The 22,200-nt window shown below is 56.8% G+C and overlaps 1 protein-coding gene across 4 annotated transcripts in view; it reads left to right on the top strand.

The window, feature by feature from the left end:
• The first annotated feature begins 701 nt into the window (after positions 1–701).
• SLC12A3 (solute carrier family 12 member 3) overlaps positions 702–22,200 on the top strand; it is a 35,778-nt gene continuing 14,279 nt past the window's right edge. For 2 of the 4 annotated variants that reach the window (XM_078062380.1, XM_078062378.1), the window contains exons 1-19: positions 702–974; positions 1,417–1,560; positions 2,942–3,017; positions 3,734–3,829; positions 4,134–4,273; positions 4,645–4,755; positions 5,647–5,758; positions 5,958–6,088; positions 10,699–10,783; positions 11,726–11,880; positions 12,160–12,267; positions 12,756–12,879; positions 14,575–14,676; positions 15,576–15,731; positions 16,630–16,729; positions 17,474–17,585; positions 17,990–18,130; positions 19,133–19,239; positions 21,194–21,276. In XM_078062380.1, coding sequence (XP_077918506.1) covers positions 702–974; positions 1,417–1,560; positions 2,942–3,017; positions 3,734–3,829; positions 4,134–4,273; positions 4,645–4,755; positions 5,647–5,758; positions 5,958–6,088; positions 10,699–10,783; positions 11,726–11,880; positions 12,160–12,267; positions 12,756–12,879; positions 14,575–14,676; positions 15,576–15,731; positions 16,630–16,729; positions 17,474–17,585; positions 17,990–18,130; positions 19,133–19,239; positions 21,194–21,276 — 2,356 coding nt within the window. Of the gene's footprint in view, positions 975–1,413; positions 1,561–2,941; positions 3,018–3,733; positions 3,830–4,133; positions 4,274–4,644; positions 4,756–5,646; positions 5,759–5,957; positions 6,089–10,698; positions 10,784–11,725; positions 11,881–12,159; positions 12,268–12,755; positions 12,880–14,574; positions 14,677–15,575; positions 15,732–16,629; positions 16,730–17,473; positions 17,586–17,989; positions 18,131–19,132; positions 19,240–21,193; positions 21,277–22,200 lie in introns of all 4 variants that reach the window. The other 2 variants (XM_078062379.1, XM_036068951.2) reach the window with 1 other exon arrangement.

Genomic DNA, 22,200 nt, shown 5'->3' with positions numbered 1-22,200 from the left:
AAGCCCCAGGGACTCGTCAGTCCACGGGGGGGGCGACAGAGCACACCTGGCACATGCTGAACTCTGGTTTGGGGGTGCTTGCTCATAATGGTTTCTATACTCCGAGACGTCTTTGGAAGGACATGCACAACCAGGAGTCAGAGGTCTAAGTAAGAAAAAACTAACCTTTTATATATACGTGTGTATCTTTTTAAATGCCATACCATTCATCTAGCCACAAATACTAAGTACCTAAAAAATAAAACTAAATACCATGTACAAAAATGAGAGGTTTTTGAACCTGCCTGGGGTGGGGCCTCAGGTCATTAGGCTGTCTCCAGGGTCCCTCATAAGGCTCCCAAGTGTCCCCTCTGGCGAGTACTCCTTCCTTGGGTCCTGCAGATGTCCTCCGCTCTCGGACTCAGAAGAACCTCCCGGGGACCCGGGGCTGGGCGTGTTTCCCCGTTTCCCGCCCTGTGTCTGGCGCTGGCCCAGCCCAGCCCTCCTGGTCCCAGGCAGGGCTGCTATCTCAGCGATCAAACGGTGGGCAGGACAGCGGTGGGCACGTGCTCCGCCTCCCACCCTGTCCGGGGACCCTGCTCGCCAGCTGAGGGCGGTTTGGACCAAACTCTCTGCCTCCTCCCTGCTGTGGGCCCAGCCTATAAAGCCCCCCAGCATGTCGCCGCTGACCCTGGCCCCCTCCCCTGCCACCCAGAGCCGCAATGGCAGAGCTGCCGGCGTCAGAGATGCCGGGGGACCCCGCGCTGTGCAGCGGGCGCTTCACCATCAGCACGCTGCTGGGGGGCGAGGAGCCCCCACCGCCCACTGCCTACGACAGCAGTCACCTGAGCCACGGCAGCACCTTCTACATGCGCACCTTCGGCTACAACACTGTCGACGTTGTGCCGGCCTATGAGCACTATGCCAACAGCGCCCTGCCCGGGGAGCCCCGAAAGGTCCGGCCCACGCTGGCCGATCTGCACTCCTTCCTCAAGGTAAGCACCAGCTCAAAGACTGGCCACTTCCCTGCCGTGTGGCCTTGACCCAGGAACCTCATTTCTCTGAATCTTGGCCCTGTCACCTGTGCCACGGGGACACACGAGTGTCTTCTTCGTGGGTTGAGAGGCCTGAATGAAAGGCAGGCATGGAAGCTGTAAAGCTCCGGACACATGCAGTAATGTTTACCGTCCTGTTGTTGACCACCCAATCAATCTTGGCCTCCCAGAGAGGTAATGAGCTCCCCGTCAGTGGAAGTACACAAACAGAGGCTGCACACACCTGAAAGAGATAGGGAGGTGGGAATGCGGAAGGTCTGCAGCGGAGGGGAGGCTCACCGGGTTTGTTGCAGGGGAGGCTGGACTCTGAAGGGTGGAAGACGGGGAGCTGGATGGTCATGACGCCTGCCTGCGTGACCTGTGGCCTCTGGGCTCCCAGCAGGAAGGCAGCCACCTGCATGCCCTGGCCTTTGACAGCCGGCCCAGCCATGAAATGACCGACGGGCTGGTGGAAGACGAGCCAGGCACCAACAGTGAGAAGAACCCTGGGGAGCCTGTGCGCTTTGGCTGGGTCAAGGGGGTGATGGTGAGTAGGGTGAGGATGGGATGTCCGGGAACAGAAATGGGGAGACAGAGCTCCATCCAGGTGCAGCTGACTTTCAGGTCTTAATGGCCAGGGTAGACCCAAGGCTCAGCCTGGGCCTCAGTTTCCCCATCTGCAGAGTGACTTCCAGTTTTCCTTGGTTTTGTGCTTCTCAACCCCCATTTGCTCCCCAGGTTGATACCTCACCCTGGGAAAGATCTCCGGATACTCACGTGTCCTGTGGCAGTGAACAAGTTATTTAACCTGTCTGTGCCTCAGTTTCTTCATCTGTGAAAAGATGAGCATTATGAGTTAATAGACGTGAATGGCTTGGATCAATGCCTACCTTGGGATTATTAGAAGAAACTGTCCTCACCCACAGCCACCAGGGGGCAGCACTAAACACACAAATCCACGAGCCTGTTTTTGTCATTCTCGGTGATGGGAAGGGGGAGGTTTCCTGTAGTGTAGAGCACCAGTGAGTGTTCAAACAACAAAAAAAATCAAATGAACTTGGCTTTGGAAGGCATCGTGGGACTTTTCAGAGGGGATCGCATGAGATTTAGAAGAAGGCTTTGGTCCTGCTCTGGGAGGGTGGCGGGGGGAGCGGGGAGGTGCAGTGGAGGGAGGCCTGGGTTCTGACCTTACTCTGCCAAATGCCTGCTGGCTGTGCCTCTGTTTCTCCATCTGAACTGTGAGCTCACCTCCACCCTAGCAGCTCGTTTATGGAGTATGGATCTTCCTCCCGGGCTGTGGTGCCCAGAGCCTGGCATGGCCCCATTCGGTGTCTCGGAGCACACAGAGGGCCACCTTGTAAATACCACAAGCTCCTGCCCAACCCCAAGAACTTGGCTGGGGCCAAAGACCACATCAGCACCCACACCTCCCTGGAATTCAGTCTCAGCTGTAGCCTCTGGCTTTGCTTTAAATTTGGAAGCTGAAGTCACAGCAACCCGAGCGCTGTTTCTCCTTGCATGTTGGGCATTGGCTCAGCTGCTATTCGCTGAGCTCCTCCTAGATGCCAGGCCCTGGGCTGACAGCTGGCCACTGGGGCCATGGTTGGGGCTGGCAGACATAGGATCCTGGGCTTGGGGCCGGGTGACAGGTGATAATGCTTGCAGCCCATCCTCAGACCCCAGTGGAAGGGCAGAAAAGTGGGTGGGAGGGGCAGGTGAATCTCTGGGTACCCCTCCCGTCCCTGCCCCAAAGAGCTAGAGGGGCATTGAAGTAGGAACCCAGTGAAGTGAGCAGAGCCAAGAAAGGAGCCAGGTGTCCCCTAGGCCAAAATGCCCGATGCCATGCCATGACTGGGGACAGGGACTTGTGTGTTTGGCTTTGGGGTATCGGCCCACCCGGGTGGCCTCCAACCCCTCTCTCTTCCCAGATCCGTTGCATGCTCAATATCTGGGGTGTGATCCTCTACCTACGGCTCCCCTGGATTACAGGCCAGGCAGGCATTGGTGAGTGCCATCTCTGGGGGGAAGGAGGAGGGTGTGCCTGAGACCTGCTCCTCCCAGGCCTCAGTCCTGAACTTGGCCTGCAGAGACCACAGGCTTCTGCAGTGACAGAGGTCAGGGAAGTGTGGCAGAGGAGTCTGGACATGGAGTTATCCGGCCTGAGGACTCTCCCTGGCTCTCTTTGCCCTCAGTAGGTCACTTAACCTCTTGGAGTCAATCTCTACTGCACAGCATCCAGGTTAAGAACCTGTGCTCTGGACAGACACCAAGGTTCAGAAGCTAGCCCTGATGCATGTGAACTTGGACAGGTTTCTTAACTTCTCTGAGCCTCGGTTTCCTCATCAGTAAAAAGGGGGTGATAGCTGTCCCTACCTCCCAGACCTATTGTGGGGTTTCTATGATGCATGTAAAACAGCATAGGATTTAGCACCCAAAGGTGTTCAAGTGGTGATTATTTTTTATTACTAAAGGAGGGTGCCTTCCCTTCCATAACAAATGATCCTTTATATAGTGGCTCATCAGCTCCCTGGCTGTTCAGAATATACCAAGAGGGAGACAGAGACCCATTTTTCAGATGAGAAAACCAAGGCTCAGAGAAGGGAGGTGACTTAGGTGGTATGTTGAACCAGTCGGCTGACTCAGGTTCCTCGCATGGCTCCTCACCTGGGAAATGCCCCCGCTGAGTTTTATGGTGATCACATCCCCACCCACCCCCACAGTCCTGACCTGGATCATCATCCTGCTCTCCGTCACTGTGACCTCCATCACCGGCCTCTCCATCTCGGCCATCTCCACCAACGGCAAGGTCAAGTCAGGTGGGCCCCACCCCACACCCAAGGCCCTCCCCTTTCCTGTTGCTCCCCCAGTCTTTACCCTGGGAATGGGTCTCTGAGCCACTCCCCACCCACCCCATCCCCACCAAAATGGGGATGCCCCAGGCTGCTCCCTCTGGTTCCAGGTGAAGGCTTTGGGTCCCCCACGATGGCCTCAGTTTTACCCTGTGCTGTGGGCCCAGGGGAGGGGGGATCCCATGGTTACCCTCTCCCAGCCTCAGATTCTGCCTGTCCCAAGCCCACCCCAGCCAGCTGGTTTCATAGCTCCTGGCTCTGTCCCCAATAGGTGGCACCTACTTCCTCATCTCCCGGAGCCTCGGCCCAGAGCTCGGGGGCTCCATCGGCCTCATTTTTGCTTTTGCCAACGCCGTGGGTGTGGCCATGCATACCGTGGGCTTCGCAGAGACCGTGCGGGACCTGCTCCAGGTAAAGCCACAGGGAGCCCGGGCAGCCTCCCTCGCTCTCCCCGACCCCGTCTAGGCCAGGCCTTCCTGCCCCTCTGCCCGATTTTACCCTTCAGGGGCCACGGCCACAGTCTGACCGCTGTGGGTGACCATGATGATCTCAAATAAAGACCATTCCCAGAAGTCCCCTTCAGGGCCGCGTGTTGCCTTTGGAGCTCAACTGTCCAGGCCGGCACGGCAGCCACTCTAGGGGCTCTGTTGCCAGGGAAGGGGGTTGTGTTTCTGTTTAACCGTGAGAGGACACCCATACTGGAGGTGAATCAAGTTGGAGGAGTCTGGGGGGGCGGGGGTGTTCAGAGGGCAGCGTGCAGCCTGGCCTGTCCCCCTCCCCAGGAGTATGGCACACCTATCGTGGACCCCATCAATGACATCCGCATCATCGGCGTGGTCACCGTCACCGTGCTGCTGGCCATCTCCCTGGCTGGCATGGAGTGGGAGGCCAAGGTGAGGAGGGGAGGTCGGGAGTGATCAGGTGGAGAAGCAGGAGTCGTGAGGCCTGGGTCCCAGGCCTGGTTCTGCCTCTTCTTGGTGTATTAACTGGGCTTCTTGTTCTGCGGCTGTGACAGAGAGACCCTAAAGAACGGGACCTCTCTCCTGTAACCGTCTAGGTGTGTGTGGCTCCCGGGGCCCAGGCACCCAGCCCGCTCCATCCTATGGCCTTCATGCACCTGCTCCACGGCGGCCACAGTCCAATCAGCAGGGAGGGGAGAAGGCCTTTTTCTTTTCCTTTTCGGGCCCTGTCCGGAAGTTGCATCCATCCCATCAGCCCGAACTTGGTCTCGTGGCCACACCTAAGGGGCAGGCAGGGCAGGGAAATGTGTCCTCATGCGAGCCCGTATCCAGCCAAAATTCAGAGGCTTAGCACTGTGGAAGGAGGGCCGAAGAAACATGGGGCGTCAGCAGGCAGACTTGGCAGATCTGGCCCCTGCCCCCCGCCCCCGCCTCTCCTCTCTCCCCCTCACTCTGGCCTCCAGCTCCGCCAGCCTCCTTCCTCGCTGTCCCCAGCTTGTGCCCCTGATCAGTCTGCAGCTCGCTCCTCCACCTCCTTTAGATCCCTTGAAGACACCGTCGTAGACCACTCTGCTAACGTAGCCCCCACACAGCCCCCAACACACCCTTGTTCTTACTCTAGAGTCGTGTCCCGTATTTATCAGCAAGACAAGAGCCTTGCTATATCGCTAACTCCTAGAACGGGGCCTGCAGCATAATGGGTGGCGGATGAATGAATGAATGAATGAATGGGGGAGGGAGGGACTCTGGGCAGGTTCTGTCCTGCTGGGGCTCCCTGAGCAGGCGGGGCCAGGCCATCTGACCTCTAGGGTCCTTTACACCCAGGCCCAGGTGCTCTTCTTCCTCGTCATCATGGTCTCCTTTGCCAACTACTTGGTGGGGACGCTGATTCCCCCATCTGAGGACAAGGCCTCCAAAGGCTTCTTCAGCTACCGGGGTACGTGCAGGTTGGGGGCCCTGTCCATGGCTCTGGGGACAGGTACAGTCTGCCCACCCATCTGGCCCATTCTGTGGGCACCGGAAGGAGGGGACCCCCAACTGCCAGGCCTGGAAGCTGCCAGAGAGGAGGAGCCTCCTGCCTGCCTGGCTGGGCCCAGCCTTCTGGGTGGCCCTGATTCAGGCTTTGGTCTTCCCAGCGGACATTTTTGTCCAGAACTTGGTGCCCGACTGGCGGGGCGTGGAAGGCAGCTTCTTCGGAATGTTCTCCATCTTCTTCCCCTCGGCCACAGGCATCCTGGCAGGGGCCAACATCTCCGGGGACCTCAAGGTGAGCAGGATGCCTGCCCTCCTGCCTCCTGGCCCTGTCCTACCAGGATCTCCCACTGGGCACTGAGCTGGGCACTGAGACGGCAGGGCCAGAGCTTCTAAAATCCAGTCCAGTCCAACTCAACTCAATCGCAGCCAATCCAAACCAACTCCGTTCACCCCACTCAATTCCGAGGTTGTTGATTGACACCAGCTCTGTTCTAGGCCTGGAGGACCACCCTAAAATGGGCGGAGCTCCTCCGTAGTTCCCAGGACTCTCAGCCTAAGGGGGAAGACTGAGCCAGCTTGACCTTCCAAAGCTCAGACTGGTTCATGCACATCTTTACTGGGCTGGCATCCTCCCAGGGCTCCCCACTGTCTTGATGCGGGCCATCTCCTCTGCTCAGAGTTTGGGGCTCCGGCCCACGGTCGTCATTCCCGTGTCCCCTGCCCCAGCCCCGAGGATCAGCGGCTTTCCCTGTATTGCCTGTTCCTCCTCTGTGTCTTTGTCTCTGCTGTGCTCTCTCCCTGGGAGGTCCAACCCTTGTTTCTTTACCTTGAGATGTTCTGTTCCTCTTTCAAATAACACCTCCATCTTTAAATCTCTCCCAGCCCTCTGTCAGAGTCCTGGCTCCCCTAGCCGAATGACGTCAGGCCATTTACGTGTCTCTTCCCCCTTCGGTTCTCTTTATCTGGAGAACTGAGGCCTACCTCTATGTCCCCATTCCCAGCTAAGAGTCAGACACGTACTACGTGCTCAGTACACATTTGTTGAGTGAATAATGGTGAAATGTATTGACTGGGAGGTTTAGAGCAGAATACAAAGTGGGGAAGAAGGAGAGACGGACGTCAGCAGAGGCTCCAGCAGAACTGGATGGAGGTGGGGCCGGAGCGAAGGGGCTGGTGGTGTCTTTGCCGAGGCAGGATCAAGGAGATAGATGGGGTGCAAGTGGGGTGAGCGGTGAAAACCCGGCTCGGTGCTGGGAACCCTTCCCTCCCAGCCTCTGGTCCCACCTGAAAGATGCTCCTTGATGCATTTTCTTAAATGAATGAAGAACGGTGCTTTGGAAACAGTCTCCACCCGGCCTGGCTCTAACTGGGGGTGCCCGGGTGGTGCACAGCATGGCCTGGAAATCGCAGAGTGGCCATGTTTGCCCAGCTCCTCCCCCTTCTCTGGGGAGCGGCCAGCAGAGGCCTGGTCTGCCTGCCTGCCCAGAGGTCCCTGCAGAGGTCAGTCTTGTGCTTAGACAGCCCGGTTCTCCTGCCAGCCCTGCCACAGACTAGCGATTTATCCAGACGCTTCGTCCAGCCTCTCAGGTTACCAGCCAGCGCGGTGTGCAGGTGTCAGGGCTAGGCAGCTGTCCCGGAGCTGGGGGTGGGGAGTAGGGGTCCACCTTTGCTCTGTCCTGAATGCCCTCAAGCCCTCAAGGGGCGCTTCTCTCTTGGGTCCAGCCCTCTGCCCATTCTGCGAGACAGTGTGCTGTCAGACAGCTGCTGAAGAGCAGCTCCCATTCATGGAGACTTTATGCAAGTCCCTGAAAACCTCTCTGGGCTTCAGCTTTGCCAACTATAAGATAGGACTCATAGCACCCCCTCCTGCTTCCCAGAGCAGGGAATAAGGATTCCACGTGCTGATTTATGTGAAGCGCTTGGAAAAGTGCCCAGCACGAAGGAAGTACGAAGGGCTGGTTGTCAAGGTCATGGTCATTTTTCCCAGAACGAGGCTGCAGGGGGCCTCGTTCTTTCCAAACATGACCCTGGGTGGGGGGTGCAGCTGTGAGGGCTCGTCACCCCCACTTCAGAGAGGAGCAAACCAAGCTCAGAGAGGGCTGGGCGTTGCCCAGGGCCAGACAGCAGAGGGGCTGGAGGGCAAATTTCTAGAGCAAAGAGGCCTCAAATTCATCATAAACTAATCATTCAAGAATATTTTCTGAGCATCTGCTTTGTGCCAGTGTGTCTTGTGGATACAGCAGTAAACAGAGAACAAAGACACAAATCTGTGCCCTCATGCAGCTGACATTCTGGTGAGAAAGAGAGACAATCAACCCATAAGTAAGTAGGATGTGACATTCCCCAACCCCTTAGCTCTCACAGAGCAATCTCGTGAACATCACCCTGTGCTGTGGCCAAGGAAACCTTTACTAGCTTAATTTTCTTTTTTCTTTTTTTTTTTTTAAAGATTTTATTTATTTATTTGACAGAGAGAGAGATAGCGAGAGCAGGAACACAAGCAGGGGGAGTGGGAGAGGGAGAAGCAGGCTTCTTGCCGAGCAGGGAGCCCGATGCGGGGCTCGATCCCAGGACCCTGAGATCATGACCTGAGCCGAAGGCAGACGCTTAACGACTGAGCCACCCAGGCGCCCTACTAGCTTAATTTTCTGATGGGGAGGCTGAGGCTCAGAGACAAGGGACTTCCTAGTGACTGATGTGGGGTCTGTGCCGCGCCTGGGGTGGTCCCAGGGTGCGTCCCTGAGCACGACACAGCCCCTGCTCCTAACTGCTCACATTTATGGTGTACTATGTTGATTCTCATCTCACGGATTGGGGCTGGGGGCATTACTGAGGCTCAGAGAGGTTAAAGGGCTTGTCCCAGCTCACACAGCTGGGGGGAGATGCTGAGATGTGGATCCAGATGCGTCTGACTTGTAAGCCAGGCACAGAGATTTCAGGCCAAGATGTAGGGGCTGGATGGAGGCCTGGAGTAGCCACGTCCCAGGGCCTCTGTAACAAACGACCACAAGCCCTGTGGCTTAAAACAACAGACATTTATTCTTGCACAGCTCTGGAAGCCAAAGTCCAACAAAACAAAGGTGTCAAGGGCCATGCTCCCTGTAAAGGCTCTCGGGGAGAATCCTTCCTCTCCTCTCCCAGCTTCTGGCGGCTCCGACAGTCTTTAGCCTTCCTTGGCTTGGAGCTGCGTCTCTGCAGTCTCTGCCGCTATCTTCCCATGGCCTCCTTCCCTCTGTGTGTCCTTGCCTCTTCTTACAGGAACACTCGTCATGGGATTTAAGGCCCGCCTAACCGGGTAGGACCTCAGCTTAACTAATTACATTTTGCAAAGACCCTATTTCCAAATAAGGTCATATTCTGAGGTTCTGGGTGAACACGAATTTTTGGAGCCACCATCCAACCCACTAGAGGTGGGATGGGAGGTTGAGCCAGCCTGCTGGCCTAGGGACCAGGGACTCTGTGTGCTTGACCTGGTCGGGCCATCCTGGTACCCAGAGCAGGGCTGGCAGGGCCCCCCCAGGAGAGACCTCAGCAGACCTGGAAGCTCCAGAGCCCCCAGGCCCCCTCCAGCTCTGCACCTCTGCTTCCACTTGGCTCTGCCCTACCGCTCCCTTCCTCCCAGCCCTGGCCTTCAGAGCCACCCCAGTCGTCGCCTCCGCCATGAGGCCTTCCGTGGTTCCTGCAGTGTCTCCCTCCCCCCACCTTGTTCTCCAGCACACTCCAGTCCACCCCATGACAGGGGCCATCTGCCCCGTGTCGGCAGGATCCTGCCTATGCCTCCTTCCCTGGGGCCCAGGGTCCTCCAGGGAGGGGGCCGGGGCTTGCTCATCACTGAGCGACCATCGGTTCCAACTCAGGCTCCCGAGTGTTTGAGGCAGAGAAGTGGGTCGTTGCCAGCCCGGTTTGGACCTGCCTGTAACAATGTCATGGTCCCTCCCAGCTCTGTCATTTGTGGTTCTACCGGCCAGTTGTGCAGGACGGCCCAGTAAAAGCTGGGAGTTTGCTTCCCAGTCCTGTGGCCTGCCCCTGGGGTTGGGGTCTACACCTGGCAGGGAACCTGCTGGAAAAATCCCGGCTTGTGTTACTCCACCCGGGACCAGCCCCCAGTGGCCCGAGGCTGTGGACCTCAGTGTGGTAGGAATGAGCCGCCCCTGGCTCAGCCAGCTGGGCCCTCTGCACAGCTTCCTGGCCTCAGTTTCCCCACCAGCTGGGTGGGGACACTCTGGCCACTTTACAGGAAGTTATATACGAGGAAGGGTCTGGAAGAGTGGAACACGTGATGTGCACGTGTGAAGATTTGCTATTTCTGTTAGGAAAATGCCAGCAGAGAGTTTTTCCTCGGAGGGGAGAGAGTTTGGGGCTTGTCTGTATATTAATTGCTGCGGAAGCACTCAGACCAGTTGGTGCATAATGGTGATTAACTCGCAGCGCGCTGCCTGTGAGCCGGGCCCTGGTCTAGGAGCTTGGTGTAGATTAAGTCACTTAGCCGGCATCCCTGTGAGGCTGGAGGGGCTGAGGCGTAAAAGAGCATGCCCACCACCCAGCCAGTCACCTGGAAGTGAGCGCAACCAGGCTGACTCCAGAGCCCCCCACTTCAGGGCCCCCAGAGCCTGCGTTGGCCAGTGTCCTCGGGAACCAGGCATGGAGCTGGTTGGAGCTTCTCTCCGTGCCTCAGGCTCCCAGGGCATGGATGTGTTCTCAGCCCCATGATCTTGCTTATGTCCCATCCTGCTCTTTGGGTTGCAATCGCAAGGGTTCTTCCTCTCTGGGCCCTGGGGAAGGGGGCTCTGAGAGGGGGCCGGGTCGGGGGGTCACTGGCCCACCCCCGGCCTCGGACAGGGCAGGGCCTGGAAGGAGGCCCAGAGGCTGCCTGATGCCCTCCCTCCCTCCGCCTCCCCCCAGGACCCTGCTGTAGCCATCCCCAAGGGAACGCTCATGGCCATTTTCTGGACCACTGTCTCCTACCTGGCCATCTCGGCCACAATTGGTGAGTAGCTGCCCAGGACCACTGAAAGGGTTTCAGGGTGCTTCGCTCTCCAACAGGGAGAGCTGGGCCAGGAGCACATGGCCACCTCAGGAAGTGGAACCTCAAACCTTATTTTGGGGGGCCAGTGGTGGTGACCAGAACATCTTCATGGGAGGTGGTAGTTTGTGGTGGGGATGGGGGTGGTCAGACCAGGCTCTTCTGGTCCCTTCAAACCTGAAGTTACAGATGCAAGGGTGGGAAAATGCTAGAGGACAAATTGTACTCTGACCCGACGACTAACAATAATAACAATAACGATGATGGTGGTGGTTGAAGATGATACTAGCCCTTGACTCAACCATAGGCCCAGCCCTTCACGTGCCTCATCACATTTAATCCGGGCACTGCCTTTCCCACCATTTTACAGAGGAGAAAACCAGGGCTCAGAGAGGTTAAGGGACCTGCCCAAGGTCACACAGCCACTGAGTGGTGGAGCCAGGCTTTGAACCCAGGCCTGGGCTGTTGACACTTGCCTCTCACGGAGGTCCTCACAGGTGCTCCCATTAACTACCCTGTGAGGCAGGCTGTTCACAGATGGCCAAGGGACACGGCCCAGGGCGCAGCCAGTCTGGCCTCTGCTTTGAGGAGGACACGGGCGCGGGTGGGGGGGTGGGAGGGACCTTAACAAGCCACTTCACGTTGCTGGGCCTCTGTAGAATGACAATGACAACAAAGGCAATGGTGATGCTTGCTTCCCAGGGTTGTTACCCGTCCTTAGCGTTGTGCCTGGCACATTTGTTACTATTGTTATTATTATTACTTATGCTTACATGCTGAAGAGAGAGCTGGCCTCGAAGCAGCTTCTCGCCCTCTGCAGGAGTGACCCGTGTCTGGGGGTGGGAGGAGAGGAGGGAGGAGGGAGGGGAGGGAGGGAGGCCTCCCCAAGCCCTGCTCCCTCTTCAGGCTCCTGCGTGGTTCGGGATGCCTCCGGGGCCCTGAATGACACGGTGACCCCCGGCTCGGGCGCCTGTGAGGGGCTGGCCTGCGGCTACGGCTGGAACTTCACCGAGTGCGTCCGCCAGGGCAGCTGCCGCTATGGCCTCATCAACTACTACCAGGTGCGTGCGGCCCCTGCCGGGAAGGCTACCCCAGACCGGGGCTGGAACAGGCCGGGACGCACTTGGGCCCCAGGCTTGGGGGGAAGAGGTTCAGGCTCAGGTGGGGGCCCCGGGGCCCAGGCCCTGCCTCAGCAGCCCCTGGGATCCCCAGGTAAGGGGTGTGGACTCAGAGGCCTCAGGACCTAGCCCCTGCCTGCAGTGGGGACTGGGGTGCCCTGGGCGGGGGCTCCGGGCATGAGGGGCTCCACCACGAGGGGCCTGGACCCCGTGTCCCCGCAGACCATGAGCATGGTGTCCGGCTTTGCACCCCTGATCACGGCTGGCATTTTTGGGGCCACCCTCTCCTCCGCCCTGGCCTGCCTCGTCTCTGCTGCCAAAGTCTTCCAGGTGAGGCTGCGGAACGGGCGGCGGGAGGGTCCAGGAGGCCCAGGTGCAAGGGTCCCCTGGTGACTGCTACAAAGGTCTGGGGTATCATGGGACAGGGACAGTCTAGACTGAAGGCAAAAGGGGGCCAGTGACCAACTCGTGCAGGAAGCAGCCCCCCTCCCATGGTGTGCTTTGAAGAGCACCTGCACTTCCCACCCCAGAGTCTCCCTTGCGCAGCCTGGCGTCCTGTCTGCAAGTCCGCCGACCCCTTTCCACCCTGACGCGGTTGCCTCCCCTCTCATCTTGCCCTTTGGCTGTCTCCCTGGTGAGGTGTGGGTGGGCATGGAGATGACTCCCATTTAAGAGACAGAAACCAGGATATAGATTAGAGGAAGCGCCCTGCTGAGGTGGAGGGAGTAAGCAGGGCCTGGGGCGGGGAGGGGAGCTGCAGGGCAGAGGAGGGGAGGGGGAGCCCAGCCTGGGGTGAGCACATCTTCCTGTGCCCACAGTGCCTGTGTGAGGACCAGCTGTACCCGCTGATCGGCTTCTTCGGGAAGGGCTACGGCAAGAACAAGGAGCCGGTGCGCGGCTACCTGCTGGCCTACGCCATCGGCGTGGCCTTCATCATCATCGGTGAGAGGCTGCCAGGGCGCGGGGGCCTGTGAGGGCTCCTCTCTGTGCTGCTCACCTTGGCGCCCAGTGCCCAGCCAGGCCTGGCAGGGAGTGGGCACTCAGTGACTAACCCTCGAGTGGGTGAGGCTGGTCATGTGGTCCCCGCCCCTCTCCCGCCTCCAGACAGGTGGCTGCCACACCACACCAGGTGGACCATTCTATTTTGTTAGAAGGGACCCTACCTGCTCTTGCTGATTCTGCATTCCTGTGTCCTGGCAAGTGGCCCCCCCCACCCCCCCCACCAGCCCCCAGGTCTGAATTAGTCCCCAGGACAACTCTGGAGCCCAGGACAGCTCTTGGGAGCTGATACAAAGAGCTGGATCAATATCTCTGTAGTGTGTATAAGCTAGACAACCTCGTTCCTCAGACCTTGAGCTACCAGACCCCTCGGACTTCGTGGTAGAGAATGCCCCAGGAGAAAGATCCCAGTTAACCAGTTAGTTAGATTGGCTTTCTACCCTGGCTTTGCCATATTCCAGCTGTGCTACCTTGGACAAATCATTTTACCTTCCTGAGCCTCAGTTTCTTCGTCTGCAGAATGGGAGCAATAGCGCATAGCAGGTGCGTCACAGGTGGGCAGGCAGAGACTTCTGTGTACATACACACACACGCATGCACATGCATTGCATTTCATGCACACACTCCCCAGTACTTCCTGATTTACTTAGCCAACAAGGCAGAACTTGCTAGGAGAAAGGTGGCCACACCAAGCAAGGACAGTGGCCATGCTATGGCCCCCTATGCAGGAGTGGGGCGGGGGCTGGCTGCTGGTCGTCCTGTGGTCCTGCCATAGCTGAATCCCTGCTGTTCATGCTGGCATCAGCAATCATGAGACTCACCCTATCAGTCTACTCTCTTCCATCAAGGAAGCCTGGCCAGACACTGGGTATTCCTGGATCCTGAACCAGATGAAGAGGCAGCAGGGCCACCCCCAGGGGATGGAAACCTCTAGTCAGGCCTAGTGTTCCCCAGACACATCCCTGCTTCCTGCTCGTCCTGCAGTCTACCCCCAACTCAGATTTTGTGTCCTTTGATCTGAGTGGATCTGACCGCAGTTCAGACTGAGAACCATAATCTCAGATGCTCTGGGGCAAGGTTCTTGTGGTGATTCAAGGGAATCATGCTCAGAAGTCCCGACACATAAGAGGTGCTTGTCTTGTTTTGGGGTTCCCCTTGAAGCAGGCCCCTGAAACAAGGATACCCATGCAAAAGTTTGTCTGGTGGGGGCAATGGCAGCCGAGTGAGACAGGGAAGGGAGGACCCAGTTCTTGAGTGGGTTTCCACCGTGGGTGGAACTGTGTGTGTCCTATGGTCCCAGAGTTTCAGATAAAAGATGACGTGGGCCTTGGATCACATTGTAAAATATATTTCTTACTGTAATTTGTGGCTACAAAAAAAGTATGACAGCCACTGTCCTTGGTTCTCCCATAAGATTTCCCATTTCTCTGCATCCTCTTAAGAGCTGGCCTTTTACAGTAAACAAAACATCGGCCCTTTGTTTCACAAAATGATGGACCCATTTCACAGACGAGAAGGTTGAGACGCACTGAGCCTCTGCGGCCTGTCTGGAATCCCCCAACTGCAAGGGAGGGTACCAGGCTGCTCCCTGACGGGTTGCCCAACAGACTGTTCTCTCTCTCCCTCGGGTCCCCGAAGCTGAGCTCAACACCATTGCCCCCATCATCTCCAACTTCTTCCTGTGCTCCTATGCCCTCATCAACTTCAGCTGTTTCCACGCCTCCATCACCAACTCGCCTGGTAAGCAGCCCCCCCTCACCCCTCTGTGGGAGGAGGCATGTGGGGCGGGGGGCCGGGGTGGGGGCGGGGAAGGCACGGATGTAGGTGGGCACACCAAAGTCACTTCTCAAATCGAAACCAATTCAAGGGACCATTCATGTCATAATAATAATAGCAGCTCTCATTTCTCAAGCACTTACGCTGTACACTGAACACGGATTCATACACTGTTTACAGGGTGCAGAGATTTCTCTAGTGCCTTCCTCCACCAAATTTACAGGAGTCAGGAATCTGACTCCCCAGAAAAGGAAGAGAATTGCCCAAAGTCCCAGGTTGTTGCAGGTTGCACTTTGCACAACTCCCGGGGTGCCGCTCACATACGTCATCCATTTGTATGTTTATCCTAAAAAATTTCTGGCAGATGGCAGTGAAGTATCCCGAGAAAGCGTTTTTCTGATTATCCCCGAATCGCCAATGGGCTGGTCGCCAGGCCACCTTTTCCTTAGCCCGGGGACCGTGGCGCCCCACAGTTGTGCCATGGGGTGGCTGTCCCTGGTGGCCCTGCAATGGCCCGGGGGTGTAGAGCCAGGGAGAATCACAGCCTTCCCCGGCCTGCCACCCCCTTGGCTCCGCGAGAGACACGGGAGCTGGAGCTGTTGCTGACGTATGGCCATATTTGGATGCCTCGTCCTTGGTGTAGCCTCTCAACGTGGCCAAATGCCAGCCAAGGCGGGCGTGTGGTCCTCCCCAGAGCCTCCAGCCCAGCCCCAGGAGAGCCGGGGTGCGGGTGGGGGGCAGGTGGGCACAGGCTGGGACCCTGGCTCTGGGCATGGCTGGCATTGCCATTCCGGCCCTGCCCAGCAGCGCTGGCCCAGGAGGAAGCTCCAGAACGTGCCCACCGACCTGCGTCCTCCGCCCAGGGTGGAGACCCTCGTTCCAGTACTACAGCAAGTGGGCGGCGCTGTTTGGGGCGGTCATCTCTGTCGTCATCATGTTCCTTCTCACCTGGTGGGCGGCCCTCATTGCCATCGGCGTCGTCCTCTTCCTCCTGCTCTATGTGATCTACAAAAAGCCAGGTGTGCGGGCTCAGGTTGCCCAGGGGCTCAGGCTCCCCTTCCCCCACCCCCCAAGGGCACCAAGCCAGCCATCTTGCCCTTCAGCTCAGCTAGAGGGCCTGCATCAGGCTCTGTGCTCTCAAGGCCCTGCTCTGACCCTCCAGCCCCGTCCCTCCCCGTGGGGTGAGTAGTCTCTGGGGACGTGCCCACTCAGAGCCCACACCTCTACTTCTGGACCTCCCACCCCTGGCACCCAGGACCCTGGAATTGCCTGCCCAGGGCCATCCTCTTGAAGTGGCCGGGCTGCTGGGGTGCACATCTAGGCCTGAGGGGTGGTGAGGGGCTGGCTGATGGCAGGTGGACACAGCATACAAGCAAGGATCCTGGGGTGACAGTGATCTTGGGACAAGATGCAGAACTCCAGGAAAGCCTAGAAGTCTAAATTTGAACCTGGTCTTCCAGGTCGTTGTCTGTTGGTCAAGGGAAGTGAATATTTTGTAGAGTTTAATACTTTGGTTTTAGGTTTGTTTTTTTTTTTAAGATTTTATTTATTTGTCAGAGAGAGAGAGAGCACAAGCAGGGGGAGCACCAGGCAGAGGGAGACGCAGGCTCCCCGCTGAGCAAGGAGCCCAATGTAGGGCTCGATCCCAGGACCCTGGGATCATGACCTGAGCAATGGCAGACGCTTAACCACCTGAGCCACCCAGGTGTCCCTAGAGTTTAATGCTTTGGAGTGTAAGTTTTAAATATGTAGCCGTATGATGTGTGCAAACATTAGGAAGAAATCTGCAGGCTGTCCACCCACCAGGCAGCCCAGCTCCCACGGTGCCTGATTCCTAAAGAAGGTCAACATTCCCTCCCTCGGCACGACTGGTTTCTCCCGGGGGTTTCTAATCTTGTGCTCACCCCCCACCCTCAGAGGTGAACTGGGGCTCCTCGGTACAGGCCGGCTCCTACAACCTGGCCCTGAGCTACTCGGTGGGCCTCAACGAGGTAGAGGACCACATCAAGAATTACCGGTGAGCGCAGCCGTGTCCCTGCTCTGGGAGGCTCCAAACCACCTGTCACCTGCCCCAGCAGACCGGGGGTGGGCACCACCCAGGCTCAGAGAGGGAACAGAGGTGGAGAAGCACCGCTCCGCGGTGAGGGGCCTGGGTTGACATGGCTCAGTGGGGACCAAGCCAGTCTAGTGACCTCTCTGTACCTGAGTTTTTACAGCAGAATATGTTCTTCGAGACGCAAAGGGCTATCCAAGGACGATCTGGTGTTGTGGTCCCTGTCACAGTCATCTGTGCGGCTGACCGTGACGAACCTCTCCTAAGCGAGGAGAGTCATGTGTCTGGGACTCCGTCCCACCAGACAGTAATGCTAACATCAGCCATATGTATTCGCGTTGCATTGCTGCTCAAAAGTGCCTTATGCCACCTTACCACAGCCCTCTGGGGCATGTGAAATTACTAACCCCAGCCGCTGATGAGAACATGGACGCACAGAGACATTAAGTAACTGGCCCGAGGTCACACAGCTGGTGAGTGACTGATTTTGTCTGGCTCCAGCTGAGCCTGGCAGTGGCCCCTGACAAGGCCCTTGGTTGCCTCTTCATCCAGAGGCTGAGTCCCCCCCCACCCACATGGCACAGGGATCTTGTAAGTGATGTGCCTCCCCACCCCCAGCCTTTATTCTCCCCCGCACCTGCGTTTTGTACCCAGATCCCCGTGGGCTCTGTCCAGATGGCTCATGCCCTTTTCCCTTCCCCTCCTCAGCCCCCAGTGCCTAGTGCTTACAGGGCCCCCCAACTTCCGCCCGGCCCTGGTTGACTTTGTGGGCACCTTCACCCGGAACCTCAGCCTGATGGTCTGTGGCCATGTGCTCATCGTGAGTGGCCCCTATAGGTGGGGTGGGGCCGTGCCCTTGGAGGAGCCCTTGGGCATGAAGTCCACCCTTGGACGGCGGCCAGAGAGTGTGGGGAGGAGTGGGGGGCAGAGGGCTATGGAGCAAGCAGAGCCCACCAGACCCTGCTGTGGGCCTGGTTCTCTCCCCTCCCCTGTCCCCATCGCTGGCTTCTCCCCACTGCCCCGCCTCTTGCCTGCTCCCTCCATTTTCCTTCCCCCGCCCTCCACCCTCCCTCCTCCTCCTCCTCTTTGCCTCCCCTAACTCCATAGGGGAAAAAGGGTGTGGCTGAGCCCCTGTGGCAGCCTCCAGGGAGGAGAGGAGCTGAATCTCATTAGGGCCAGAGGGTGAAGGCAGCTCCTGATGTCACCTGCCCCCACCACCCACAGGGACCTCGCAAACAGAGGATGCCTGAGCTCCGGCTCATCACCAATGGGCACACCAAGTGGTTGAACAAGAGGAAGATCAAGGCCTTCTACTCGGATGTCATTGCTGAGGACCTCCGCAGTGGTGTTCAGATTCTCATGCAGGTGCCACGGGTTCGGGGCTTCCTCACAGGACTTAATACTTGGTGTGACAACCTGGAAGGTGGGACGTCCCGAGGGGCTAGTTGAAGCTCCTTTTGCTGCAACGGGAGTACCTGCCTCTCTTGTCTCTCCAGATATGCTGACTCAGGGCACTTTCTCACGGTGTCCAGGGGCCTATGGGAAACAGCTGGGAGCCCATGGGGCCTGTGTGATCTTGAGCAATTCTTGTTTTTCTTTTTTCTTTTTTTTTTTTTAATATAATTACAGACAGCAAAGTGGAAAATATTAAGTGTATAGTCTGATACATATTTGCATATACAGATACACCCAGGGATGTGAAGCCACCACTCAGATTAAGTTCTAGAACGTTCCACTGGGCAATTCATTTTCCTGCTGGGTTTTCTCAGCTTGTAAAATGGGATGCATAGATACAATAACAGTTGTTAATCCTGAGCCAGCACATCAGAGTCCTTTCTAATAATTCTAAATACTTCTCATTTTAAAAAAAAGAACATACAGGGTCTTCTTTGGGGGGGATATGAAAATATTTTGAAAGTAGATAGAAGTGATGGTTGCATAACATTGTGACTGTACTAAATTCTACTGAATTATATGCTTTAAAAATGGTTAATTTTGTCTATGGGAATTTCCCTTCAAAAAAATTTTTAACATTTTTAAACACTAAAAAAAGTATAAAAGATGTAGGGGTAAGATGGCCTGGGGATACTCTCAGCTTGGCATCCACATTCAAGTCCCTTGGGATGAGAAATAATTTGCTAGAGAAGCAGGAAGTGGGATAGTCCAGAGCTAATGGGACAGTCCGTCCTGGTAGCTTCTGGCTGTAGCTTCCCCTCTCTCCTGGGTGTGTGTAGGCGGGCAGGACCCTGACTGGCGGATTGTGATTCCTGAGCCCTCGCCACGTGGCGGAGAGGGTAGCTGGGGCTGAGCGAGCCCCACCCCGGTCACAGAACAGAGCCCCTCACCTCAGCCCCACACCCTTTGCAGGCCACAGGTCTCGGGAGAATGAAGCCCAACATTCTGGTGGTTGGGTTCAAGAAGAACTGGCAGTCTGCTCACCCAGCCACAGTGGAAGGCTACGTTGGCATCCTGCAGTGAGTGAGGGCATGAGGGAGGCAGGGCCTGGGGTCTGTTGATTTGGGCCTTTGGAGTTTCCTGGGCCTTGGGAAGCAGGGGGGGTGCAGTGGATATTATAAGAAGCTGGTTCAAAGCTGAGGAAGAGACAGACCCACTGAGGGCTCGCCGCTCTGACCTCTGGGGCATGGGCGCCAAGATGGGCCAGGAACATGCAGGGAACACAGAGAAGGAGACCCGTAGGGAGCAGAGGGGACTGTGGCAAGCTGCCGTGAGCAGCTGTGCCCAGCTAGAAATGTGGATCCAGTGTTGCCAGAGCTTCTGGTTTCTCAGAGAAGCCGAAAAGGTGGGTTTTTAGGTGACAACCTTGTGCCCGCCTGTGGACGCTAGCAGATCTGCAGAGAGCCGGCTCTGGAGCTGTGAGGTGGTGCCACGGAGCGGGAAGCGAAACCAGGCCTCCCAGGAGGGGGCAGCGTGGGGAATGGGGCCACGAGGATAAACTCCCTGGGGACTTCAGGTCGAAGTCCAAACCCTTTCTCCTTCAGCTCCGCCCGTGCAACCTCCAGAAAATGCCTGCCTGAGTTGCTTTTCTGTGTTGACGTGGTACAGAGAAGCAGTGTGTAGTAGCCTTTAAAGAACAAAGGCTGGGGGGCCTGGGGGGCTCTGTCGGTTGAGCATCCGACTCTTGATTTCGGCTCAGGTTGTGATCTCAGGGTTGTGAGATCGAGCCCCACATCGGGCTCCATGCTCAGTGCAGAGTCTGCTTGGGATTCTCTCTCTCCCTCTGCCCCTCCCACCCTGCTTGTGCATGCTCTCTCTCTCAATCTAAATAAATAAATAAATAAATAAAAATAGAAGTATTTTAAAAATTAATAAATAGAAAGAAGGAAGGAAGGAAGAGAAAGAAAGAAAGAAAAAGAAAGGGTGCCTGGGTGGCTCAGATGGTTAAGCGTCTGCCTTCGGCTCAGGTCATGATCCCAGAGTCCTGGGATCAAGTCCCGCATCGGGCTCCCTGCTCCTTGGGAGCCTGCTTCTCCCTCTGCCTCTCTCTCTCTCTGTCTCTCATGAATAAATAAATAAAATCTTTAAAAAAAAAAAAAGAAAGAAAGAAAAAGAAAGAATGAAGAAGGAAGGAAGAGAAAGAAAGAAAGGAAAGAAAGAAAGAAAGAAAGGAAGGAAGGAAGCTGAGTGTTGGGGACCTGGGACCTGCTTCCTGGTCTGCTGTGACCCAGCCACGTGACTCTGAGCCGGGCATCTCAGCTACCTCTGACAATGACAATAGGTAGTGGAATACGTGTTCTCCAGCATCCCCCCAGCTCCAGTGCTCCAAGACCTCAAAATGCTGGGCCCTGAGAAGTGCCTGTCCCAGGGATGTGTAACTAAAGGAGCCCATGGGGGCAATGCTGAGCCCATCAGATCAAGCCCTACTGGTGGTCTCTGGGGCCCTCTGTCAACTGGGCAGAGAATATACTTCTGGGGTGGGAGTCTTCTCGACGTTCCCTCAGACAAGCTGTTGCTGCCATCTTGGGCAAGGCCATTCCTGTGTGTGCCAACCCTCAGGGTTCTGTCTCAGCTCTTCGAGTCTAAAGCCAGCTGGCCATTTCCTTAGCATGGATCATGGGCAAGTTACTCCCTGAAACGCAAGTTTTGCCTCTGTAAAATAGGGTTAAGAATTCCCATGCTCACCTCTGTTGGCAGGCTTGTGCAGATTATCCAAATGTATCAGGAGGACAGGGCCTATCTTGAAGACTGGCCTGGCTTGGTTTCCCCCTGAGTACAGGGTCTGCAGCATCCTTAGTGCCACGGACCATAGAGCTAGAGTCTCCCCACCTGCATGTTACACAGGTGGGGAGACTGAGGCCCCGAGAGAAAGAAGGGTATGGTGGGGAGGCAGGGCCCACTGTAGACATCTGGTCTCCTGGGGGCCGGGGGCTGGGAAGGAGAGGAGCCTGACCCCACCTCTCCTCTTTCCAGTGATGCCTTTGATTTCAACTATGGGGTGTGCGTCATGAGGATGCGTGAGGGGCTCAACGTCTCAGACGTACTGCAGGCACACAGTGAGTACGCGCCCCACCTGCTTGGAGCCCCTGTCAAAACCCAGAACAGGATCCCAGAAAGTTCTAGAACCCGATTTTTTTTAAGTGGTGGAGGGAAGAGAGGGGGACGTTAGTAAGGAATAAAAGCTTTAAAAATTAGCTGTTGATGGCCTCTTAGAGCTCCTCAGGTTTCCAAATGAAGACACTGGCCAAGTTCAAGGTCACGCTTCCAGCTGGGGGCAGAACCAAGACTGGACCTCAGAGCTCCCCAACCACCATCAGGGTTTTTGTAACCAGATGGGATAAAGAGGATCTAATAGAGAGGACGAAGGAAAAGAGGGGAGAAAGGAGAATGCCCACATAAAGACACCAGAACATGGAAATACAGAGAAAGACCACAGAACCTGGACATTTTGGTCCCCAAGACCCTCTGTGGGGCACCGAGGGGGCTGTGTTTTACTTTTATCACACAGGAATCTGCAGACTCTGCATTAGTCACGTGTGGAGGACTGAACGAAATCCTAGATAGTATAGAAAACAAAAGGGGGTGGTACGGGGGGGGTGGGGACTGAGAGATGTGGCGGCCACATCTGTGGCCGTTGGTGCTGATCTGTGTCACCCTGGGCAGGCAGCGGCCTGACGCACAGCAGCTGTTGCGGGAATATTGCTGCAACCAGTATTCACAGACCAGCAACTGTGCTCCTGACGGACGCCGTGCTCGGTGCTGGGGGTACAACAGGGAACGAAACCGAGTCAGCCCGGGGAAGCTGGGGTCCACAGGACAGGCGGGGGACCCATAAGTCATGGCAGACAGTGACACGGACACAGGGCACGTGGTCAGAAAGGCCCCTCCGATGACGGGGACTTTTGCTGAGAAGGGGGGTTGCTGCGAGGGCTCCTGGCTCAGGGGACACCTGGATGAGGCCTGATGCAGGGGCAGGAGGA

The sequence above is a fragment of the Halichoerus grypus genome, chromosome 15, assembly GCF_964656455.1.
Source record: "Halichoerus grypus chromosome 15, mHalGry1.hap1.1, whole genome shotgun sequence".
NCBI classification, from domain to species: Eukaryota; Metazoa; Chordata; class Mammalia; order Carnivora; family Phocidae; genus Halichoerus; species Halichoerus grypus.
The sequence above is the reverse complement of the archived record's forward strand: the minus strand, read 5'-3'. Positions and strand labels throughout refer to the sequence as shown.